This window comes from Spea bombifrons, chromosome 5 (genome assembly GCF_027358695.1).
Source record: "Spea bombifrons isolate aSpeBom1 chromosome 5, aSpeBom1.2.pri, whole genome shotgun sequence".
Taxonomy (NCBI): domain Eukaryota; kingdom Metazoa; phylum Chordata; class Amphibia; order Anura; family Pelobatidae; genus Spea; species Spea bombifrons.
The window spans coordinates 44,575,381-44,599,351 of NC_071091.1; the positions used below are offsets into that span (position 1 = coordinate 44,575,381).

Sequence of the window (23,971 nt, forward strand, 5' to 3'; positions counted from 1 at the left end):
AGGTACTTTAAAAGCCTTTGGCCTGTCTGGAGATTTCCTCTATAACACATTAGCGCTTTATAAAAACCCACAAGCTAAAATATCAGGAGCTAACTTAGACTCTAATATTTTCAATATTAACAATGGTACGAGACAAGGATGTCCACTAGCCCCTCTGCTTTATACTCTTTCGATTGAACCCTTGGCAGTAATAATTCGCCAATCCATAAAAATTAAAGGACTAATAACAGGCCCACTGGAACACAAGATTGCTCTATATGCGGATGATATTGTCCTTATTCTTACCTCCCCATAGTCTTCAATTCCAGAAGCGATAGAACGTATAAAGGAATATGGTCTATATTCTAATTACAAACTAAATATAGACAAGACACAAATTATTAACTTTAATATGGAAATACCTCAAATACAAAACTTAAAAACTAAGATAGCATTTTTTGGAACGCAGACTTATATTAATTATCTAGGAATTAAAATTTATAACAATCTTCCTGACTTAATAAAAAACAACTATATTAGTCTTCTTGACGATTTGAAAACCCATTTATCGGCTTGGCAAAGACTAGAAATTTCATGGCTTGGAAGATTAAATATATTAAAATCATGTCATACCTAGACTAATTTATTTGTTTAGAACTATTCCACTCTCCGTCCCTATAAAAATCTTAAATCAATTTGAAAAAATGTTTTTTTCATTCGTTTGGTTAAATAAAAAGCCAAGAATACCACGCTCCATATTAAAAAAAAATCTATCACAGATTGGACTTAAATTCCCTAATATACGAAACTTACATGAAATCTGCATGTTTGGTCACTTCTTAGCCTGGGACTCCAAACAGGAGTCTGATCTCCCTTGGTATAAATACGAAAGATGGAAATGTCGTAACCTGGATCCATTCCAATATTATTGGCTTAATTCTAAAAGCATAAAAGATTTAGAAATGCTTAATCCATTAATATTAAATATCTTGAACAATATGCTTACTTTTAAAGAAAAATTTGCCTCTAAAGATTCATGGTCATCCCATACACCTGTTGGTTTGTTACAACTTATTATTAAAGATATTGATCTTAAAGTTTGGCAATTACAAGGTATCCATAAAATTGAAGATATTTGGTCTTCTGGATTAAACTCTTTTGCAGAACTGCAAACTAAATTTCTCCTTCCAAATAACAAACTTTTTTCATACTTAAGAATTGTAAGTTTTATCAAATCTAAGACCTGGTATTTGCCAAATATTTTAGATAGATTCATAGGAAACATCACAAGAATAACTTAATCTTGGGGTGGGGCTAGCGCTCGACCAAGATGGCTGCTTGAGTCCGCAGCTCTGCACACCGTACCAGAACAATTTACGCTTTTCACGGATAACTTAAGAGATGGGGAAGTCTAATCGTTCGGGGGGACCCCGAAACCTTCAAGCTCACAGGAGAAGCATCTAGCCCTCTCGATGAGACATTTTTTCCGTGGTTCTCGAGATGTGGATGCGCGGGAGTCTGGATCTTAGATGGCGCCTTCTCCCTCTAGCAGAGTTAGTGAATGCTCAGACGACGCTTCCTTGGACCGGGACCTCAACCTTCCGGACGCACAACCCACGGGGCACTCTTGGCAAGAGGCCCTTCAACGCTTGCCGACGAAGGCTGATTTAATTTCTGTGATAGATACGGCCCTGGATCAGGCCCTTCATGACGTGCGAGCCGACCTCGGTTCTATCAAACAAGATCTCAAGCATATCGGAGATCGAGTCACTACACTGGAAGAAGATCAAATTAAAACAAGCAACGCCATCGATACCCTTTCCATGACACTACAAGACCACTCGGAATCTTTCAAAGCCCTTCACCGTCAGATGGAGGACTTAGGTAATCGAGGGAGGAGAAATAATCTCCGAGTTCGGGAAATACCTGAATCGGTGGCAGCGGGTGATATTCGCACCATGCTTCAATCGATATTTAATGGTGTCCTGAAACAAGCTCCTGACACACCTATACAATTCGACCGAGCTCACCGAGCTTTGCGCCCGAAAGGACCCTCATCGGCCCCACCGCGCGATGTAATTTGCTGCCTACACGAGTATTCTGTTAAGGAAGCTATTCTGAGAGCCTGCCGTTCCTCCGGTGATCTGGAACACAATGGTGAGAAAATCAGCATTTTCCAGGATATCTCCCCCGTCACGCTCCAAAAACGAAGAGCGCTTAGACCTGTCACTGCCCTACTGCGAGCGGCTAATATCCCGTATCAGTGGGGGTTCCCATTCGTACTCATAGCTCGAAGGGACAAGGACGTCTTTACTCTCCGCCAACATAGCGAGCTAGATTCCTTTTTGACGCAACTGGACTTACCGGAGATATCAGTGCAGGACTAGGAGCCCTCGACGCCAATTCCGAAACCGCTTTCTGACCCGCCGAGATCCTGGTCGCTGCCGAAGATCCGGAGGAAGAGGAGCGGCCGTGCGGCGATTTCTGCAGACGACACGGGTTGAGTTCGTTGGATGTTTCTCCGCCGCTCATCGCTTACCCCTGCATCTTCCGGGACTTACACCGTTTTATTTTCATGTGTCTCAAACATACGGACTTTTCCACGTTTACACTACATCCATGTCACTCGTTCTTTTTTGGTTCAGATTGTTTTGTTAGGTTTTCCTTTTTCTTTACCGTTATATGGTCCAGCGGAACTGTATTTCTATTTGCTCTGTTGTTGGGTATTGCACAATGTCTCGTGACCTTCTGAACGTGGTTTCTTTAAACATTAGAGGCCTCAATAAACCCCAACAGCGTACTAAATTGTTGGCCTTTTTACGTTCTTCCAAATCTCATATTGCGTTTATACAGGAGACCCACTTTAGGGCGAACCGGGAATTTAAACTTTTAAATCAGAATTACACGCTCTCCTTTTTGTCCAGCTCCCCATCCTCCAAAGCCAAAGGGGTAGCTATCATATTACATAAATCTTTGCGATTCCGCCTTTTGGAGGAGTGGAGGGACAAGGAGGGCCGTGCGGTTATGCTCAAGGGGTTTATAGGCCACCAGAAGTTCACCTTGGCGAATATTTATGCCCCAAATAGGAACCATGCCCGGTTTTTCACCTCGATTTTAAATAAGTTGGCCGACTTCCAGGAAGGTCTTACCATACTTGGTGGCGATTTTAATATGGTGTTTGATCCCAAGGTTGACACTTCCTCAGGGAGCTCACATCTCCCATTCTCCATGATCCGTAAAGTAATTAAACAACTCAAATTGAATCAACTCATTGATGCGTGGAGATCTCTCCACCCGGAGGTGAGAGATTACATCTACTTCTCCCCTTGTCACAACAGGTACTCGCGAATAGACACTTTTTTTGTCTCCCATTTCCACCTCCCCACCTTGTGTTCGGCTAGGATCGGTGTGTCCACTATTAGTGATCACGCCCCGGTCTTTCTGTCGCTTAAGTCCGCTAACGTGCCCAAATCCGTGTGGCATTGGAGGCTCAACGAGAGCCTATTGAGTAACCCTCACCACCTCTCTGAGCTTTCCTCCCACCTTGGGAACTATTTCAAGGAAAACATTGAATCTGAGGTGTCTGCCCCGATAGTCTGGGAAGCGCACAAGGCAGTAATACGCGGTCATCTCTTGGGGGCCACTATGAAGAAATTGAATCTAGCCGCTATCCTGTCCCTCACGCAACAAATAGCGCGTCTAGAGATGCGCCATAAATTAACCCTCCTCCCAGCCCTTCAACCTGAACTTTCTGTGCTGAGGTCCCGGTTGGCTTCCCTTCTTGATACTAAACTTAAACGTAATTATCTACTGACTAGACGTCAGTTTTACGAGTTTGGGGACAAGCCGGGCAGGCTTCTTGCGAGGGCCTTGAGAGCCAAGCGGGCCCAGAGTTATATCTCGCGTATTAGAGGTAACACGAATCGGCTGCACTTTCGATTGGATCGAATAGCTGCTTGCTTTCGTCAATATTACTCGTCATTATATAATCTGTCGGGTCCGGGGGCACCCCACTCTGGTTTGAGTTCGGCCATGGACGACTACCTTTCCAAATTTATCAAACGCACTCTCACTAGAGATGACAGTTCCCTATTAGATGAGCCCATATCCCTGGCTGAAGTTGAATTGGCTATCAAAAGTTCCCCAGCTGGCAAGAGTCCTGGCCCCGATGGCCTTACTATCCTCTATTATAAAAAATTCTCCTCTATTTTAGGTCCTCAATTGGTTACTTTTTTTAATGCCATCGCTGGGGGTCTTCCATTTGACTCCCACTCGTTGGCAGCGCATATAGTGGTTATTCCCAAACCTGACCGGAATTTGGATTTATGTAGCAGCTATAGGCCCATCTCCCTAATAAATGTTGACCTCAAATTATTCTCCAAAATTTTGGCTAACCGCCTCCAGCCCTTTTTGCCTTCCCTGATACATTCTGACCAGGTGGGGTTCGTGCCGGGCCGTGAGGCACGAGATAATACTATAAAGGTTGTTAACATAATCTCATATGCACAACTTCATAAGCTTCCAATGGTCGTCGCCTCTATGGACGCCGAGAAGGCGTTCGACCGTGTGTCGTGGCCCTTTCTTTTCAAGATCTTAGCGAGAATAGGTCTTGGACCGAATTTTCTGGCTTGCATCAGGGCTCTATATACCTCAACCAAACAAAAGAAGTATGGGGCGCAGATGCATATAAGGGAGAAAACAATTAAAGTGAAATATAATAATATCTTTAATAATAAAATATATATATAAAACAAACTGAAAAAGTGCAATATGTAGGTAAAGAGTCAATTTGACCAGCAAGATGCAACTTACATTTAGTCCATGCACCCAAAGTGCAAAATGCGTATATATAGAAAAAAACCACCAATGGTGGAATGTAGACAAAGTTCAGATAAGTCCTTCCAGATCCTTCCAAACGCGTTTCGCCGACTTGGCTTCTTCAGTAGAAGTATGCTCTGTCCGGTGAGTGGTTTCCTTCTGTTTTTGTGTTGTTTTTGTAGTTATTTCCGTGTATACGTCATCCCACGTTGTCCATCACTCGTCCGGTAATTTCGTCGCATGCCGTGCGCGTCATCGAGTTTTTTGCGTGTTGTATGCGTCATCGCGTACTGTCCGTTTCTCCTCTTTCAAGCTGCCGCGTTTCGTGTGTCTCTGGGTCTCCGTGTACAGAGACACACGAAACGCGGCAGCTTGAAAGAGGAGAAACGGACAGTACTTCTTTTGTTTGGTTGTATATTTACACTTTGAGGAAGAGTGTTTTCATTGTGGGTAGCTGCGGTCCTATTTGGGGAATAATATATATTTTCACTTTTGTCACTTATTCACCTTAACACATAACACGTGATTTTAGGTTTTTTTCACGTTTCTTTCTCTATATACCTCACCCTGTGCCCAGATAGCTCTCAATGGGATCCTGTCAGATAGGTTCTCTCTCGCCAATGGTACCAGGCAGGGATGTCCACTTTCCCCTCTCTTGTTCCTATTAGTCCTTGAACCTTTTTGCAATGCGATTCGGGCTAACCCGGAGATCTCAGGGGTCCGTATGGGTCCCCGTATGCCGGTTTTGTCCGTGTTCGCTGATGATATTCTTTTAACCCTTACCGACCCGATCCAATCTTTGTCTGCGGTTTTGTCGGAGTTGAATATTTTCCATGAATTATCAAATTATAAAATCGAAATCAGAGATCATGGGCTTCCACCTGTCCCCGCATACGACTCACCAGATTTGCTCTACATTCCCTTTAAATGGAAAACTGATTATATTAAGTATTTAGGGCTGCTGATTCCGCTTGACCTTTCCAAGTTGCGAAGCTTGAACTTCGACCCCCTTCTAAACACTCTGCAGTCGGACCTGAGGCGTTGGGCTTTTCCCCACGTCTCTTGTTTTGGCAGACTGAGTGTGATAAAAATAAACATTCTCGCCCGCTTCTTATACCTCTTCCAAACCCTTCCTATTGCACTTCCTAGATCATTTTTCCGCGGCTGTCATAAGGCCTTTAGGCTATACATTTGGCGGGGTAAACTCTCTAGATTATCATTTTCCTATCTGACTCGGTTGAAATTACAAGGTGGTTTAGGTTTGCCCAATCTAGAATTATATTGGAGAGCTTCATATCTACGCAGAATCGTTGAATGGTCTCTATGCCCTTCTAAACAATGGATTTCCTTAGAGGATTCCTTCGCTCTATGTCCTATTGGGGCTTTAGCTTGGATCCGTGACCCAGTGCGCATGGTTCTTCATACTGCCCACCCTTTTATGATTCCTACTCTCAGGGTCTTTCGGAAGGTTTTGGGGGAGGGCGTGTTAGCCAGGGCTCCTAGCCCTTTGACGCCCCTGAGCGGCAATCCAGACTTTTCCCCTTGCTTTCTATGGGCGGCCTGGCGGCTTTTTTGCCCCCCGGGACAACCCTTGCTTCGATTGTACCAGGTGATGAATGCTGCTGTGCTCCGTCCATTGGCTGAATTGGTGCAACCAGGTCATCCAGTTTCTTTCCTCTTAAAGTTTATGTATCACCAATTGAAACCTTTTATATTTGCCTCGGTCGACGTGAATCTGGTGGCCAGACCCTTGACACGGTTTGAGAGATTCTGTACGGATAAAACAGCACTTCCCCACATGTTATCTAAATTATATGCTTTACAGGTGTCCCCAGAGCCGCTGTCCAAGCCATATTACATTAGCCTTTGGGAACGGGATTTAAATTGTATGTTTTCTCCCGCTGAGTGGTCCAAGATTCTTCTCATAGCACACAAGGGCACGGTTTCTAGTCGGATGCAAGAAACTACATTTAAGATTATAACTCGTTGGTACAAGGTCCCTGCTGACCTCCATAGATTCCTTCCTTCCGTTTCACCTATGTGTTGGCGCTGCGGTTCCCATCCGGGTACTCTCCTCCATATTTGGTGGTCTTGCCCCTTGGTCCGGCTGTTTTGGGACTCGGTGTCAGACGCAATCCGTGAGATTGCAAACCCGGATTTCTCAGCCTCCCCCGAATCCATTTTGCTACACCACAACGACCTCCCGTTCTCTAGCTATAAAAAGTCAATGACTTTCCAACTCATTAACGCTGCCAATGCCATTATCCCTAGACACTGGAAGTCGGTCAGCCCACCCTCCTTTTCAGCCTGGGTTAGTCAGGTTGAGTTTATATATCACATGGAAGTTCTCATGGGATCCTCCCGAGGAACAGATCATACAATCGAACTTAAATGGTTCTATTGGCGATCTTATGTGGCTGGGCTAGAGAGGGTTTCGTCTGGTACCTCGGGCATACCTTGCAGTGCTCAATCTACATGATTGCTATCTCTACGGTTCCCGGCCTACTACGTTTATTTACACACGTCTCACACACTCTTTCCGCTGGACCTCGATTTTCGTTCTCTTATTTGGTTTTGTTTTTATGTTCGCCCTGGTACTTAGCATGCCTTGTTGATCCTCTCTCCTCTAAGGTGTTACGCCTCATATTTGCATAGGGTCAATTTTCGTTATGTAGGTATGCGTATTGTTTGTTCGCCTCCGTGTACTCATTTGGTGATGTATCGTTCAACTACATTTACATCTGCACATGTTTTGTACTTCCATTTGCGATGTTGTGATCTTCTGCCTCTTTTCGGTGTCAGATCGAACCCTAATCAGTTTTCATTCGGTAGTATGTGACAATTATCTTTTCTACTCTACTGGCTCCTACAGCCGTGTAAGAACTAATCTTGCCTTATCAACTGACTCTGTTTTTAGGCTACTACTAGGGTCGCTGTATAACTCAGGAACGCTATGGAATGTATTGTTTTGCCATTGTGAGCGGCATCTTTATTGTAAATGTTATACTATGTACTTCGCCTGTTGATATCAGATGTCAATTGTTACTTTTATTCAAGCGATTTTTTACCAAATGTGCAATAAACGGAGAATTAAAAAAAAAAAAAAAAAAAAAAGAGTGACTAAATCTTCAGATTAGGAATCATGCTAGAACAGCAGCATATTATAGAAAAGCTTATCACCATACAGAAATGGGAAACAGATTTTGATATTTCCTATTCGGTAGAAGTTTGGCATTCCGCTTGGAACAATTTAAGGAAAACAATCCACTGCATCAATTTACATGAAAAATTTTTAAGCTACTGCATAGGTGGTACTATGTTCCCACAACTTTACATAAAATGGCTAGATCCAACTCCAATAAATGTTGGAGATGTAAACTAGAACTAGGTACTGCAGCTCATATCTGGTGGCACTGTGATAGATTAACGACAGTAAAATTTGAAATTACGAACCTATTCAATAAGATGTTCGGACAACAATGGAGTTTATCTCCCCAATCTTTTCTATTTCATATAGACATACCTGTGAAAAACAAATTTAATCTAGAATTAGCAATTAACATTTTTGCAGCTGCTAAAATTTGTTTGGCACGCAACTGGAAATCTTCGATTACCAACACAAAATGGAGAAGCGTTTTTTCTATGTACACAATAATATAAAAAAATATGATGAAATTTGGCTACCATGGCGGGAAATTTTCTCCACTACAAAACAATCTCTCATCCTTGACAATTAAGTCGTAACTTTATCTCATCTATTTATCCTTTCCTCTCTATCCCTGATATTATATAAGCCTGTTCGACCTGACTATAGACCAACTTGCCGTTCTATGTATGATTGTTTGGAATTCGATTTATCACTATGATTACTCAATTACAACTTGGTTATGGAATAATGTAGTTGTCTGCTGCGATTGAAAATTGTTGTGAAAATATTGAAATAATAATAAAAAATATAAATAATATAAAAAAAAGAAATCTGTATGATTACACATTTATTGCTCCTGGATAGACCTGAGAATGACAATACCTCATGGTTTCTCATTGAAAAAGAAGCTAATAACTCTTTTCAATTAACTGATATTATCTGGATGACCCATGAAATACCGTATTTGCTCGATTATAAGACGACCCTGATTATAAGACGACCCCCCAAAATCTGAATATTAACTTAGGAAAAAAAAAGAAAAAGCCTGAATATAAGACGACCCCAAAGGAAAAAAGTTTTACCAGTAAATGTTAATTCATGTAAACTATTTTTTTAATAAAAGCTATGATTGAGAAAAATATTTTTTTTGTTTTTATTTCTTGTATTTTCCAACCTGCCCCCCAGTTACGCACATCTGCCCCCAGGCTTGCCACCCCAATATGGCACTGTGGCCCATGATATGCCTTTTAACCCTCTATATGCCACTGTGCCCCATGGTATGCCTTTTGACCCCCTATGTGCCACTCTGCCTCCAGAAATGCCTTATACCCCTATATCCCATTCTGGCATTTAGGGGGTTAAAATGCATATTATGGGGCAGAGTGGCATATAGGGAGGTATAAGGCATTTCAGGAGGCAGAGTGGCATTAAGGGAGTTAAAAGGCATTGTATAGAGCACTCTGCCTCCAGAAATGCCTTATACCCCTATATGCCACTCTGGCATTTAGGGGGTTAAAAGGCATATTATGGGGCAGAATGGCATATAGGGAGGTATAAGGCATTTCAGGAGGCAGATTGCTCTATTAAATGCCCCCTTAACGCCACTCCAGAAATGCCCTATGCCCCCATTTAACACACACACACCCTATACCCCCATTTAACTAACACACACACACACACACACTCTCTCTCTCTCCCCCCCTTCCCCCTCTCTCACCCCCCTCTCACCCTCTCTCCCCCCTCTCTGCCCCCTCTCTGCCCCCTCTCTCCCCTCTCAGCCCTCTCTTACCGGTGCTTCCAGCCGGGGCAGCGGGTTGACGTCGCCTTCCGCTGCAGCCGCAAGGAGGTGGAGTTGGCAGCGGGGGTTTGTATGCATCCGTCGCGTATACTTTCCCCGGCTGTCAGAGGTCAGAGATCAGAGTTCCCCGCACCGGAAAAGGGGAATTTATCAAATTCCGAAATTTTCAACTATATAAGAATAAAACATTTCTTACAAACAGTAGATGTTGTTACCTTCCCAAGAATTTAAGATTTTCTTAATAAACATTATAAAACAAGATTAATCCACAAGGTAGGTTTATTAATGGGAAGTTTAGAAATAGATGACCCCTTACCTAATAAAGGAAGATGGGAAAAGGATACAGGGGAATCCTACTCAAAAGAAGAATGGATTCAGGGGTACAATGAAATTAAGAAACAGTCACATTGTCTGGGGATGCATGAGCTTTATTATAAAATCATATACAGATTTTGAACACCAGTTCAAATCTCTAAATATGATAAAAATAGTTCTAGATTATGTTGGAAATGTGGAAAAGAAGAAGGCACTATATATCGCATGTGGTGGAATTGCGAGGAAGTAAAGAAAATACTTAAAATTCTCTTTAATACTATTAATGAGATATTGGGATCTAAAATTGAGCCAACTCCACAGATATTTATTTTCCATATGGGTCTTACAAAATTCCATAAGTTACAGAGAACTTGTTATAGCAAGGAATTGGAAAAAGATAGGCACAATATCCTGGGACGAGATATATGCTCATTCCCAATTCCAATGTAAAATTGAAGAAGGATATTATGCAAGCATAGCTAAATGTAAGATACACAATGACATCTGGAAACCATGGTTAACCCATACACATTCAGAGACTGAGATATTAATGCAATAAGAAGATAAATTACCCATAGTACGTTAAGAGATACCTAATTTATTAATGTTATAGAGTTGGATGATGGTATGAATCTAGAAATTATCAATACGAATTATGATTTATATACCTCCCTTAAATAATAATAATAATAAATAAATAACTAAAATTAGAAGAACGTATTTTTTTTTTAAAAAAAGGGGAATATAAAATATTTCTTTGAATTATTGTTTTTGTACTTTTTTATGTATTTATATATGTATTTATGTACGTTAATGTGTATTGTATTTATTTATATATGATTTTTGTATGTTTATAAAAAAAAATTGTAAAAAAAAAAAAGATCCAGATCCCCCTCAGTGCTGCAGGGGACCTGGATCCTCCTCTCTGGCAGCCTCTGCTGCTGCCGGCACTTCCGCTTGGGCTTCTATGACGGAGCACCGGCGTGACATGACCTTCCGGTGGTCAGTCAAAGAAGCCCCGGCAGAGTGGCATATTGGGGGTTAAAAGGCATATATAGGGGGTATAAGGCATTTCTGGGGACAGAGTGGCATATAAGGGGGTATAAGGCATATTTGGGGGGCAGATGTGCATAACTAGGGGCAGGTTGGCAAATAAAAGGAAATAAAAACAAAATAATTTTTCTCAATCATAGTTTTTATTAAATATGAAAAAATATCCACTAGGAATAAAAGGGGTAATTCATTAATTTTGGGAGTTTGCTACAAACCCCAAAACAGGGGTATGTAAGATCAGCTTTTTTTTTATAAACTTGAAAAAGCTGCATAGCAGGGTAATGTTCTAGTCATGGGGGATTTTAATTACCCTGTCATTGAGTGGTATATTGGGGCTAGTAATTCAGTGAAAGGGAGGAGATTTTTGAACTTTCTGCATGACAACTACATGTCTCAGTTAGTAGAGGCACCTACTAGAAAGGGGGCTTATTTGGATCTTCTATTACCGAACAACGTGGTGCTGTTTTCAAATATTCAAGTACGGGAGCAATTGGGAAGTAGTGATTATAATATGGTGCAGTTTGAAATTAAAAGTTAAGAACATGCTTGCAGAGAATTAATTGGGATGACATCTTTGTCCAAAGAGATATTTCTAAACATGTACCATTAGCAAGTAAATCCACAAGAAAGAAACTAAAACCAATGTGGATGAATAAAAGTGTTAGTCAGGTAATGCGAAAAAAGAAATTGCCATTTAAACTGTACAAGTCAGAGGGATCAGCGGCATCATATGTCAAGTATAAAGATGCCAACAGATGAAAGCCAAGGAGATCCAAACAGATCCAAAAAGATTTTTAAGTGCATCAATGCCACAAAATCTAGGAGTGACAATGTAGGTGTTTTGAAATCTGGAGATGGTGAATTAATTAGTGAGGATCAGGAAAAGGTAGCAGACCAGAGCAGTAAAAGCGGTGGTATCACAGTCTAAATGTTGATAATAGGTGTTCACTACACTATTTGTTAGGGATATTAATGAGATAAAATAGGCAAAGACAATATATCACATACACAAAATACTGACGCTATTAATTATTGTAGGACTACATCCACAATATTAATATAAAGAGATACCCTATATTTTATCTCTGATCCTAAATCCTTTCACATTATAATTCAAAATGAGATATTATACCATCATGATAGTTAAAATATTATTTATTATAAAAACACAATCTACAAATCTCTATATGACCCATAAAAAAATATCTTTTAACCCCTTAACGACAATTGCCGGTCCTGGCACGACACGGAAAAGCATGTGCTTTACGACAATTGACGTGCCAGGACCGGCACGTCTTTAAACGGGTGCAGAAAACGATCTACTTTCGCTTTCTGCACCCAAAAAGCGTTGCTGAATGCCTCGACCTCGAGGCATTCAGCAACGCCGCGATCGGCACGAAACTTAAATGGTGTCGCTGGAATGCCTCGATCAGGAGGCATCCAGCGACACCAAACACTTACCTTTCGATGGGCTGTGACCGCTCCGGAGAGCGGTCACAGCCGCAGCTGCCGGTGATCTTCGCCATCAAGCAAGATGGCCGCCGCCCTGCAAGAGAAACAAGCAAGTTTTAAAGTTCGCTAGATGGTCTCCAGACATCTAGAGAACTCTGGCTCCACTTGCAGGTTGAATACAGGTACTGCATTCACCATGCAAGTCAATGGAGCCCAGCTTTCTAATCACAGTGTGATTAGTAAAAATAAATTAAAAAATAAAATAAAATTAATAATAATTAGAAAAAAATAGTAAAAAAACAGTAAAATGTAAAAATCATTTCCCACTGATGTCACTATCAGGGGAACCTCCAAGTTGAAAAAAAATGTTACATTTTTTTTTAAAAAAAGGCAAAAAAAAAATAAAATATATATATAAAAAATATATTTTTGTGAGCAAGTTCTAAAATTTGCATATTAGCTTAAAACAATTCTCGCATGGAAAGAGTTAAAATACTGGCATATTAAATGCCCGTGGGGTGTCTACTTTTAAAAAAGGTATGATTTGATGGGGTAAATTGAATTGGCCGGGTTCAACAATGTCCCAATTAACACGGGGGGAAGGATGGCCACACATCTAATTTCCAATTAGAAAAATGCACACGTACCAAATGTGGCCTTTTAGTTCCCCAAAAAAATGACAAACCCATGCATGTGGGGTATCACTGCATTCAGGAGATGTTGCTGAACACATATTGGGGTGTCGTGTGACAGCGGCATATACCAGGAGCTGTAAATTCATACATAAAGTAGGTGTGTGTGGGAAAAATACACACACAAAAATACTACTGCAAACTTCGAAACAATGCTGGTGGTAAAATGTGTGCATGCAAAGAGTTAAAATACCAGCATTTAAAATACCCTGTGGTGTGTAGTTTTCAAAAATATATGGTTTTGTTGGGCACACTGAAATGGCCCGGCTCAAAGATGTACCAAATAGGGCATGGGCAGTGGATCCCCCAAATGCCAAAGTTCAACATTGAAAAATGTGCATGCCCCAAATGTGGCCCTTTTGCCCCCAAACAGCCAGGCGAAATCATTCATGTGGGGTATCACTGCGCTCAGGAGATGTTGCTGAACACATATTGCGGTGTTTTATGATAGTGACATATACCAGAACTTTTTAATTCATACCTGAAGTAAAATGTGTGTGACAAAACAAATGCATAAAAAAAGACTACCATAAAGTTTGACAAAGACTGGTGGTAGATATGGTGCATGGAAAGAGTTAAAATACTAGCATTTGAAATACCCTGAGGTGTCTAGTTTTCAAAAATATATGGGTTTATTGGGCACACTGAAATGGCCCGGCTCAAAGATGTACCAAATAGGGCATGGGCAGTGGATCCCCAAATGCCAAAGTTCAACATTGAAAATGTGCATGCCCCAAATGTGGCCCTTTTGCCCCCAAACAGCCAGGCAAAATCATTCATGTGAGGTATCGCTGTACTCAGGAGATGTTGCTGAACACATATTGGGATGTTTTATGATAGTGACATATACCAGAACCTGTTTATTCATACCTGAAGTAAAATGTGTGTGAAAAAACAAATGCAAAAAAATTACTACCATAAAGTTTGACAAAGGCTGATGGTAGAATAAGTAATTTTAAAAAATTAAAATACTAGCATTTGGAATACCCTGGGCTGTCTAGTTTTCAAAAATATATGACTTGATGGGGTAAATTGCATTGGCCGGGTTCAAAGATACCCGAAATGGCACATGGGGGGAAGAATTACCAGATTCAGAAAAAATGGCTTTGAAATAGCAAAACGCTACCTGTACTTATTGCCCCATAATGTGTAGAAAAAAGCAAAAAAACATAAAAACATTGGGTATTTCTAAACTCAGGACAAATAGTAGAATCTATTTAGCAGGTTTTTTTATTACCTTTTATAGATGAGTAAAAGATTTTTCAACTAAAAGTTAGAAACAGTCATTTTTTTCTAAATTTTTCACCATATTTTATACTTTTTTAATAGTAAATAATATTATACAATCAAAACAATGTCATCTAAAGAAAGCCCTTCTTGTCCTGAAAAAAACAATATCTAATGTGTGTGGGTTCAGTAAACGGGAAAGAAGAAAATTACAGCTAAACACAAGCAGCGCAGAAATGTTAAAACGGCCATTGTCACGAAGGGTACAAAAAGTAAAATCAGCCTTTGTCACGAAGGGGTTAAACATGTCAAAAATACAGTGTATAAGTATTAATCATTGTCTTAAGAGTCTAACACATACAAAATGCAACAGGTGAACAAGCACATTGCATAAACGTTTCAGCTTGATCAAATGATATCACCTGATATAAATGGCATTTGTTAATATCCAACCAATTAATTTTCAATCCACTCAGCAACCAAAATAAAACCCCAAAAGTAATAATCAGGGCGGTAACAAAAAGATCACTTATATCTTTCTGTTTTAGTGAAATTTCTAATATGACAATTAAAAATAATTTAATAATGTCTAAAGAGTATTAGTGAAATTTGCCAGAAGAATGTTAGCTACTCAAAGTAATTATGAGAGTAAAATGGTGCCAAGATCTTGTAATGTTCAAAATTAAATTCTCTGGGGTCTTCAAATTGTTTAACCCCTTAAGGACCAGGCTAATTTTTTCGTTTTGTACCCTGTGGGACCGAGGCTGTTTTAACACTTTGGCGGTGCTTGTGTTCAGCTGTAATTTTCTCCTCATTTATTTAGTGTACCCACACATGTTGTATATTGTGTTTTTCAGGACAAGATGTGCTTTCTTCAGATACCATATGTTTTGATCATATCATCTTATTAACTATAAAAAAAAAATTATAACACATGGTGAAAATTTGAAAAAAAACACCTTTTATGACTTTTCTTTGAAAAATCTTTTACTCACCTACAAAAGGAAGTAAAAAAACTAGCTAAATAGATTCTACTTTTTGTCCTGAGTTTAGAAATACCCAATGTTTTTATGGTTTTTTGCTGTTTTTTGGAAGTTATTGGGCAATAAGTACAAGTAGCGTTTTATGATTTCCAAACCTAATCTGGTCATTCTGCCTCCATCTGCTCTTTGGAACATCTTTGAAGCCAGTTAACTCAATTAATCCCAATCAAACCATATATATTTTTGAAAAATAGACACCCCAAGGTATTTCAAATGCTGGTATTTTAACCCTTTTATGCATGAGATTCTACCACCTGCCTTTGCCAAAATTTAATTTTGTATTTTTTCCCACACAAATTGTATTTCAGGAATTAATTCATAGCTCCTGGTATGCGTCACTATCAAACAACACCCCAATGTGTGTTCAGCAACATCTTCCGAGTGCAGTGATACCCCACATGAATGGGTTTGTCGTGGTGTTTGAGCTTTAAAATGCCACATTTTGGAAGTGCGCTTTTTGTCTCCATTTTGGTCAGTCTGTACCTATGCCCTTTGAGCCCAGCCACTCCAATTTACCCCATCAACCGGCAAAGGTCGCAAAAACATAAACTTTTAAATACAGGGCTTATTCCCATTTTCTCCACCTATTGATTGAAATCCTGCAATCATAATTGTGGATTTTACTCATAATTAAAACTTCCTAGCATATTTATACCATTGTATTTCCATTATTGACCGCTGAGAGATGCTCCGTTCTAAGAAATAGCTTTAAGACTATTACATAAAACATCTGGAATTTGTCCTTAATTACACGTATCTCTAGAAGATAATACCTCCTAGGTAGCAAATCAGTTTCGGTGGTCTTGCAATGTATCCCCTATTAAAATTCACATTCCTAGAGATAAGTAGCTTCTACTCCTTAAATTTTCCCATAGAATATACACTAATTAGGAAATACTTGCTGAAACAGCTATATTCATAAAGGCTTCTTTGTTCTCAATATAGAGATATCAAGGACAAAAAAAATCCTTTATGATTAAGGAAAACAAAATGACTCTGACTCCATTTTGTGTTCATGTAATATACTAAAATATAAAATACTTGTTTTTCAGCCTCAAATATGACATATTGAACTACTGAAATCATTTGATGTTATACTGATTCCCGCTTAGCAACATTTATAAAGATCCTAATTGTATTTTTTTCTCTGTTTCATAGTTTCGCATGGAAATCCAGTTGGCAGATCTCAGATGTACTTTAAAGTCAATGAAATGCCACAAAAAGTAATATGCCAAGTGCAGCCCAGAGACGGCATTGAAGTATACACCATTTTCAGCATATTTTGTACATCCGGCCAGGAGGTAAAATAGCTAAGTAATATATTTGTAAGGAGGACTTTCTAACAATATATAAATAAAACCATTATCAGCCAGCACTCTGTAATAGTGATGCCCTTTTCACTACTCTGCATTGCATTTCTTGATCCTACTAAAGGATCTTTTTCACGCCATAAAGATTTTGTCATAATAGTGTAAATTTATAGCCAAACGCCTGATTACAATGGGCGTAATTCTCACCCAATTTCACATTTTATAAATATATTGAAACAAAAAAAAATATTTAGCTGTGCCAAAACATTTTATCTTACACCTAATAAATTGTTTTCGTATCATTGATACAGTCCCACAGATGTCAAGAGGTGGGGATTAAGAGAACAAAAAAAGTTAATTTGTGAATTAAATTATTTAGAACCCAATGGAATGAATAGGGAGTTTAGTTTAGTCCCATGTCAATGATGAAATAAGAGTATATTTTTTGGGGGGAGCTGTATGTATATATCATTTGGTGATTATTTCCTTCTCTTTTGCAGTATATCCTAGGTCATCTACACCAATGATATATGCAACTCTCACTGTGAGAACACATACATTAAACATAGCAACATGAAGTGAACACAGATAAGAACCAATTAGCCCATCTAGTCTGCCCAACCTCTGAATACTTTTGTTAGTCCCTTAGTCCATTTAAAGATTTAAAATAGGGGGAAAAAAGTGGGCGTATAATCGGGCCAATACGGTAATTTGGTAAATTAATTATAATTTATATATATAATTTATAGTATAATTAGTAATTAGGTGAGAGTTTCACCTCTTGTAATCATGTGTTTGGTTATAGCTTTTAAACTATAAACCTTTCTAGTACAGAGTGTTGAGTGATATCGTCTTTATTTATAATTACTCTTGGACTGAGTGGACTACTTCTCTGGCACCTGAATATTTGAGTGCTGTCTGGCACTGGTGTTTTGTCCAGAGGCTTATGCAGTGAGAGAATGGTATGCATGGGGTAGACATAAAGTTATCTTGAATCTAAGACAAGATTGAGGTCTGAGTCTCTACATCAGGAAAAACAGACAGACTAAAATCGGCCAAGTAGTTCTTTTTTGTTTCTGAGATTGTAGATAAAACTATTACTATTGCTACAAATGTGTCAGTAATGCACCATGTAGAATGCAAAGAAAATTAAACCACCCATAATAAGTTTTCATATGGAAAGTACAAAAAAAAAAAACAGTGAAATTTGTATATTTTAAATTAAACGAAAACTTGAAATATTATAAAGCCATTCAATATGTTGTTGAAAAAATAGTTAATGTACCCTCGACACTTTATTTTTATCTGTACCATTAATAATTTGTATAATTCTAACGTGCATTTGCTGTAGTTAAGAACTACGACTTTTATGTAGGTTTGTGATTGAACTTTTATGGACAGCCCTAGCAAATAATAATGCTTTGTAGGAGAGATGTGTTTTCAACCCCTTGACTTCACCATACATTATAAAGGGGAAACTATAGGGCTGCATAGATTTCTTCAGTCTCCTCGTCCATTAAATTCTGCATTATTCAGCACCGGCTCAGTCCTTCTTGCTGTGAAAACCTGCCAGTGTTGGTCTAAGGAATAGTTGGTTATCCAACTTCCCCTTTATTGAATAAATGCCAGAAGCATTCCTGAGGATCTAACTTAAGAGGTACTGGAGGATTTTGTCTAAGAAATATATCAAGCACTGCTGCTTACGGCTACTAGCTTGAACTTTCTAAACCAAAGAAATTTGACAGAGAACTTCCCAGGGACAAATTAACTTGTGTCATATTAAAGAGGAGGCAGCTACAGGCATCACAAAAATGCCCTAAATTTACCTAACAGGTTCAAAAATATAAAAGCTTTAAGATTCAACGTTAAAGGAGCCGTGGGAAAATATACAATATCTTATACGTAGGGATAAGTTAAGATCCAACACAAAATGAGGTCTGTCACGGAGCCGGATAGTCCGACCGACTACCTCCGCTGACTTGTGCTCCCTTAGCCTGGGACAACACATTCTTTCCCCGGTTTCCCAGTCACTAACCGATATAAACCAAAACAAAAACTGCTTTATTTTTCACACACGTGGCTGGATATAGCCAACAAAGCACATATTAACATAAAACAAGATATTGGGATACAAACCGCCCCCTTATTAACAATACAATGGGGTCCCAACCTCCACTATCTATTACTGAAATCAATTCCAAGGTTTGGCCGAGGTAAATGTCTATAGTGGTGGAACTGGGTGAGGGGGGAGAGACTGACTTATACAATATATTAGTACACCATGGTGGGGGCTGATTTATACAACATAGTATAGCACCATGGGGGGGGGTCTGATGTTATACTAATAATCCCCTCAGCAAATCATGGGATTATGTACTTCTTGGGGTAGACACAGAAGTCTTTAGAAAGCCAGGGCCCATAGTCAGTAGGGAGGAGGCTGGCTCTCATGCCTTTTCAATGGCCTCAGTGATGGAGGGTTCTGTCACAAGGTTCAACACAACATATTTTTAGTTGAGGAGGACATAATTCTACTAAGATCTGGTTCTTTCAAATCCCTTGACATCTCAAAAGCCTTGCGTATCAGGATGGGCAACTAACATGTGATCTAAGATGTAGGTCATTTAACAAAATATCATTGGAGGGATACTATCAGAGCAATCTAGCCCACCTACACCCGAACCCCTTCATTATGGGCATAAAACACCCCTTCAGGGTGTTTTATGCCCATAATGGCGGAGCTTCTGGTGATGTCTCCTGATCCTCCAATCATAAGCTCCATAATTTTGGCGGAAGTCTGCTGGGACGTCATGTCCGCAGAGATGTGGATGAAGGAAACAGAGAGAAAACAGGAGAGAGAAAAACAAGAAGATGAAGAAAAAACAGAAGCAAGACACAGAAGGAAGACTTTCAGGGAGTGTGAGTGAAAGAGCCCATGAATTTTAGATGAAAATTTTGTTTTTTGCTTTGTTTTCTTCCATTTTGTTGGTGGTCTGGTCTCGTTTTCAGTGATTCATACAAATTGGTGAAAAAAGCAAAAACCTTATACATTGGAAAGGGTTTGGTCCTAAAGAACATTGGGAACATGGGAACCTGCTGGTGATCCCCACGCTACAGCTAAACTGTCAGCTTTCCATAGACAGCATTCTGAGAAACCCTTGACCTCTTGGGCTCAGAGATCAAGCTTTGGTGTGGGGCCCTTTGTCCTTGAGCACTCACGTCTGCCTCCTCAGAGCCACTAGGGGCGTGGTATGCAGCACAATGTATAGCACTATAGCTCACTAGTTGGGCACTAGTGGGCACTGTAGCTAGACTGGGGGGGCCCGCTCTCTGGAACACGATTGAAAGCCCGCAGACAGGGCACACGGCTGGAAGCTTGCAGATAGGGTACGTGGCTGGGATATGACTGAAAGCCCACAGACAGGACATGGGAAACACGGCAGGGCAATGGATAAATGACAGGGAGCCCTCAGGCAGGGCAGATGTAGTTAGGCAGGCCAGGTCAAAACCAGAAGGATGCCGAATCAAAATCCAGGAGGAGAGTCAGAACAAGCCGGGTCAACTCTGGCAATAGAAGAGCTAAATCAGGAACCAAGCAAGAAAGTCAGAAGCAAGCCAGGTCACAACAGATTAATCAAAATCAGAAAGCTGCTACAAGAAGAACAGGGTCTGGCAGAGGGCAGATACACTGCAATGCATAGGCCCGGAGTGGTGGAATAAGCAGGTATTTAAGGGGGAGGGCTGCATCCAGGTAAGCAGATGCAGCTGGTCAGGTCATTGGCATACAGGGTACTGTGATATGACAGGTGACCTCTAGAGACTGCAGTGGACATGACCCCTATTAAATAAATACAGGCTGACAGGGTGTGTAATTGTGTATATGTGTGTTAGCATGGATGTTTACTTGTGTGTATGAGCATGGATGTATACTTTTGTTTGTGTGGGAGCATGGAAGTGTAATTGGGTGTGTATGACCATGGATGTGTTACTGTGGTGAGATGGCGTGTGTGTAATGTGTTGTGTTCACATATGTTGACAGTTTGTCACGACCACCCGCACAATGGCACTCACCGCAGGAGTTATTCTGCCCAATCCCCTGATACCAAGAAAGGGGCCCTTAGTAACAGGGAACCAGGACTTAGAGGATCCCAACAGCAAGGAGGCCAAGTACGGGCAGGTAAATATAGGTACTGAGTAGGTAAGGTGAAGGAATCTCCAGACGAACCCCACAGGTAGAAGCCGAAGGGCTTGACACAGAACAGGTAGTAGTACAAGCCAGAGGGTCGAGACACGGAGCGGGAAGTCAGACAAGCCAAACTGGTACACGGATCACCGGACAGAGGTACAGAATCAAAATCCAAAGAGTCAGGCAAGCAAAGGGTCAATGGTAACGAAGATCAGGAACACAGCAGCAAACAAAGTATAGGACCACAACAGGGTGCAGGAGAAACGGATATCCGTCTTTTTAAATCCGCCGGCAATCAAAAACCCCGCCTCCATGGTAACGTCACAACCGAGCCTCCGTCCGTCCATCATCGACCCGATACCAGACCATACGCAGCACACTGCATCAAATTGTCGTCCCAGAAGGAAGCCTCTTCTAAAGATGATGCACAAGAAAGCCCGCAAACAGTGTGCTGAAGACAAGCCGACTAAGGATGTGGATTACTGGAACGATGTCCTGTGGTCCGATGAGACCAAGATAAAGCACGATGGTGGGAGTGTCATGGTCTGGGCCTGCGTGAGTGCTGCCGGCACTGGGGACCTACAGTTCATTGAGGGAACCATGAACACCAACATGTGTACTGTGACATGCTGAAGCAGAGCATGATCCCCTCCCTACAGATACTGGCCCACAGGGCAGTATTCCAACATAACGACCACAAACACACCTCTAAGATGACCACTGTCTTGCTAAAGAAGCTGAGGGTAAAGGTGATGGACTGGCCAAGCATGTCTCCAGACCTAAACCCTATTGAGCCTCTGTGGGGCATCCTCAAACAGAAGGTGGGGGAGCGCAAGATCTCTAACATCCACCAGCTCCGTTATGTCGTCATGGATGAGTGGAAGAGGACTCCAGTGGCAACCTGTGAAGCTCCATGCCCAAGAGGGTTAAGGCGGTGCTGGAAAATAATGGTGGCCACAAAAAATATTGACACTTTTGGGCCCAATTTGGACATTTCCACCTAGGGATGTACTCTCTTTTGTTGCCAAGGTTTAGACATTAATGGCTGTGTGTTTAGTTATTTTGAGGGGACAGCAAATTGACACTGTTATACAGGCTGTACCCTCACTACTTTACATTGTAGCAGAGTGTCATTTCTTCAGTGTTGTGACATGAAAAGATATAATCAAATATTTACAAAAATGTGAGGGGTGTACTCACTTTTGTGAGATACTGTAAGTCAGTGCATTGGCCTTAAGTGCCAGGGCCAACCTTGAGCCCCAGTCCCACCTTGCTTATGCAAACTCTCTTGCCAACTCCCCCGTAATTGAATAAACCACTTTTTTTTGTGTGGAATGACCCTCAACCTACATATGAATTCTAAAAATAAATGCATTTTAGGTTTCCATCTTTTGCATATACTCCTTTTCCTTTGTATTCATAATTTAATTTTAATTTGGACAAAGCTAATAATTCCAGACTGTACGTACTGAATGTTCCCTGCAATGTCAAACACATCTGGGGTGCAAAGTACACCATAGGATAGACTTGTAGATTTATGTTCAAATAACCTAACCCAATTTTTGATAATTTTGTTAAGTAAACCTTTTGTAATGTAATATGATCTGTACTTAATAATCTAATCAGGATGCCTGCCTTCACGTAGAAAATCTCTCCATAAACGTAAACTAAGAAAAAACATAAAAATGGAAAAGTTAGTAGTAGAAATAGATTACACTTAAGACAATGTTTGTTAGTAGAAACATTTTATATCGTTATATACATATATAATATATATAAAAGGCTGTCACTAATGTGATAAACACACTTGATTTCTTTGGTTAGGACCTTTCTTATGAATTCAGTTACAAGACGGGAAAATACTCAAGACAAAAAATACTATATCAAGGAAGGGATGTCCAGTATTATTTCAGTTTGCCTGCTGGCAAAGCAGATGATGGATTCAAAGGTAAAAGTACATTTTTTACAGTGTAATATTTAGTGTAACATTAGCGTAATGTTTTTTGGACTGTCAAGAAATGTGTGGGTGTATGTGGGTGTATGTATGTATACAGGGGAGTAACTAGAAACCACAGGGCCTTGGTGCAAAAAATTGTCCCGCCCCTTCCAACATACAACATATTTAAACACACACAAATTACACACTTACTCATACTCACTAACATACACTGCAGCTCACCCCACTTACACAAGTACATATCCATGATCATACACAAACAAGTACACATCCATGCTCTCACACACACCAGTACACATCCATGCTCATACAAACACGCACGTACACATACATGCTCACACATACACATAATTACACATCCATGCTTACGCACACACGCAAGTACACAAGAAAAACAATTCTTCACTCCAAGAGGCAATCGGATTTCTCCTTGGATCAAGACGCTCTAAAATATTATTTTTTTTTTAAATAATCTTTAATATTTTTAACAGAGGTGTTGAAGGGATCGCGAGGGGGGGTTATGAGCGAGGTAATATTTATCTAATTGTTCTTTATTTGTTTCATCTGTCTTTGTTTAGACAGACCTATTACTATATATTGTGTATCTACTCCAAATTTTTCCCCACATTTCTCTCGTTTTCAGGGATGAACCGTTAATCCAATTTACACCTTTCCCCATAGTTATCTGATTTTTAAGTTGTGCCTCCAATTTTTGTAGAGAAATTACCATATCCTGTTTCCGATGTTTAGCAATCAGCTTTTTTTGCAGCCAGTAGGCAGTGTATCACAAAAGTTTTTTGTAGTGGATTTAGAGGAGGCCATCCCTGATGCAGCAAACCCAGAGCAGGGTTTTTCTTGATATCTATTTTTATGATCTTTTTTATCAAAGCAAAAGCATTTTCCCATAAGGTTTTCATTTTACGGCAATTCCACCACATGTGAAGGTAATTGCCCTCCACTTGGTTACACCTCCAGCATAATCTGGATTGTTGAGAA

The 23,971-nt window shown here is 40.2% G+C and overlaps 1 protein-coding gene across 1 annotated transcript in view; it reads left to right on the forward strand.

Annotated features, from left to right (window-relative positions):
* Positions 1 to 23,632, forward strand: part of PKD1L1 (polycystin 1 like 1, transient receptor potential channel interacting) — an 83,558-nt gene extending 59,926 nt beyond the window's left edge. The window contains exons 5-7 of the mRNA XM_053467814.1: positions 16,684 to 16,826; positions 22,843 to 22,966; positions 23,619 to 23,632. Coding sequence (XP_053323789.1) covers positions 16,684 to 16,826; positions 22,843 to 22,966; positions 23,619 to 23,632 — 281 coding nt within the window. The remainder of the gene's footprint in view (positions 1 to 16,683; positions 16,827 to 22,842; positions 22,967 to 23,618) is intronic.
* Positions 23,633 to 23,971: the final 339 nt, after the last annotated feature.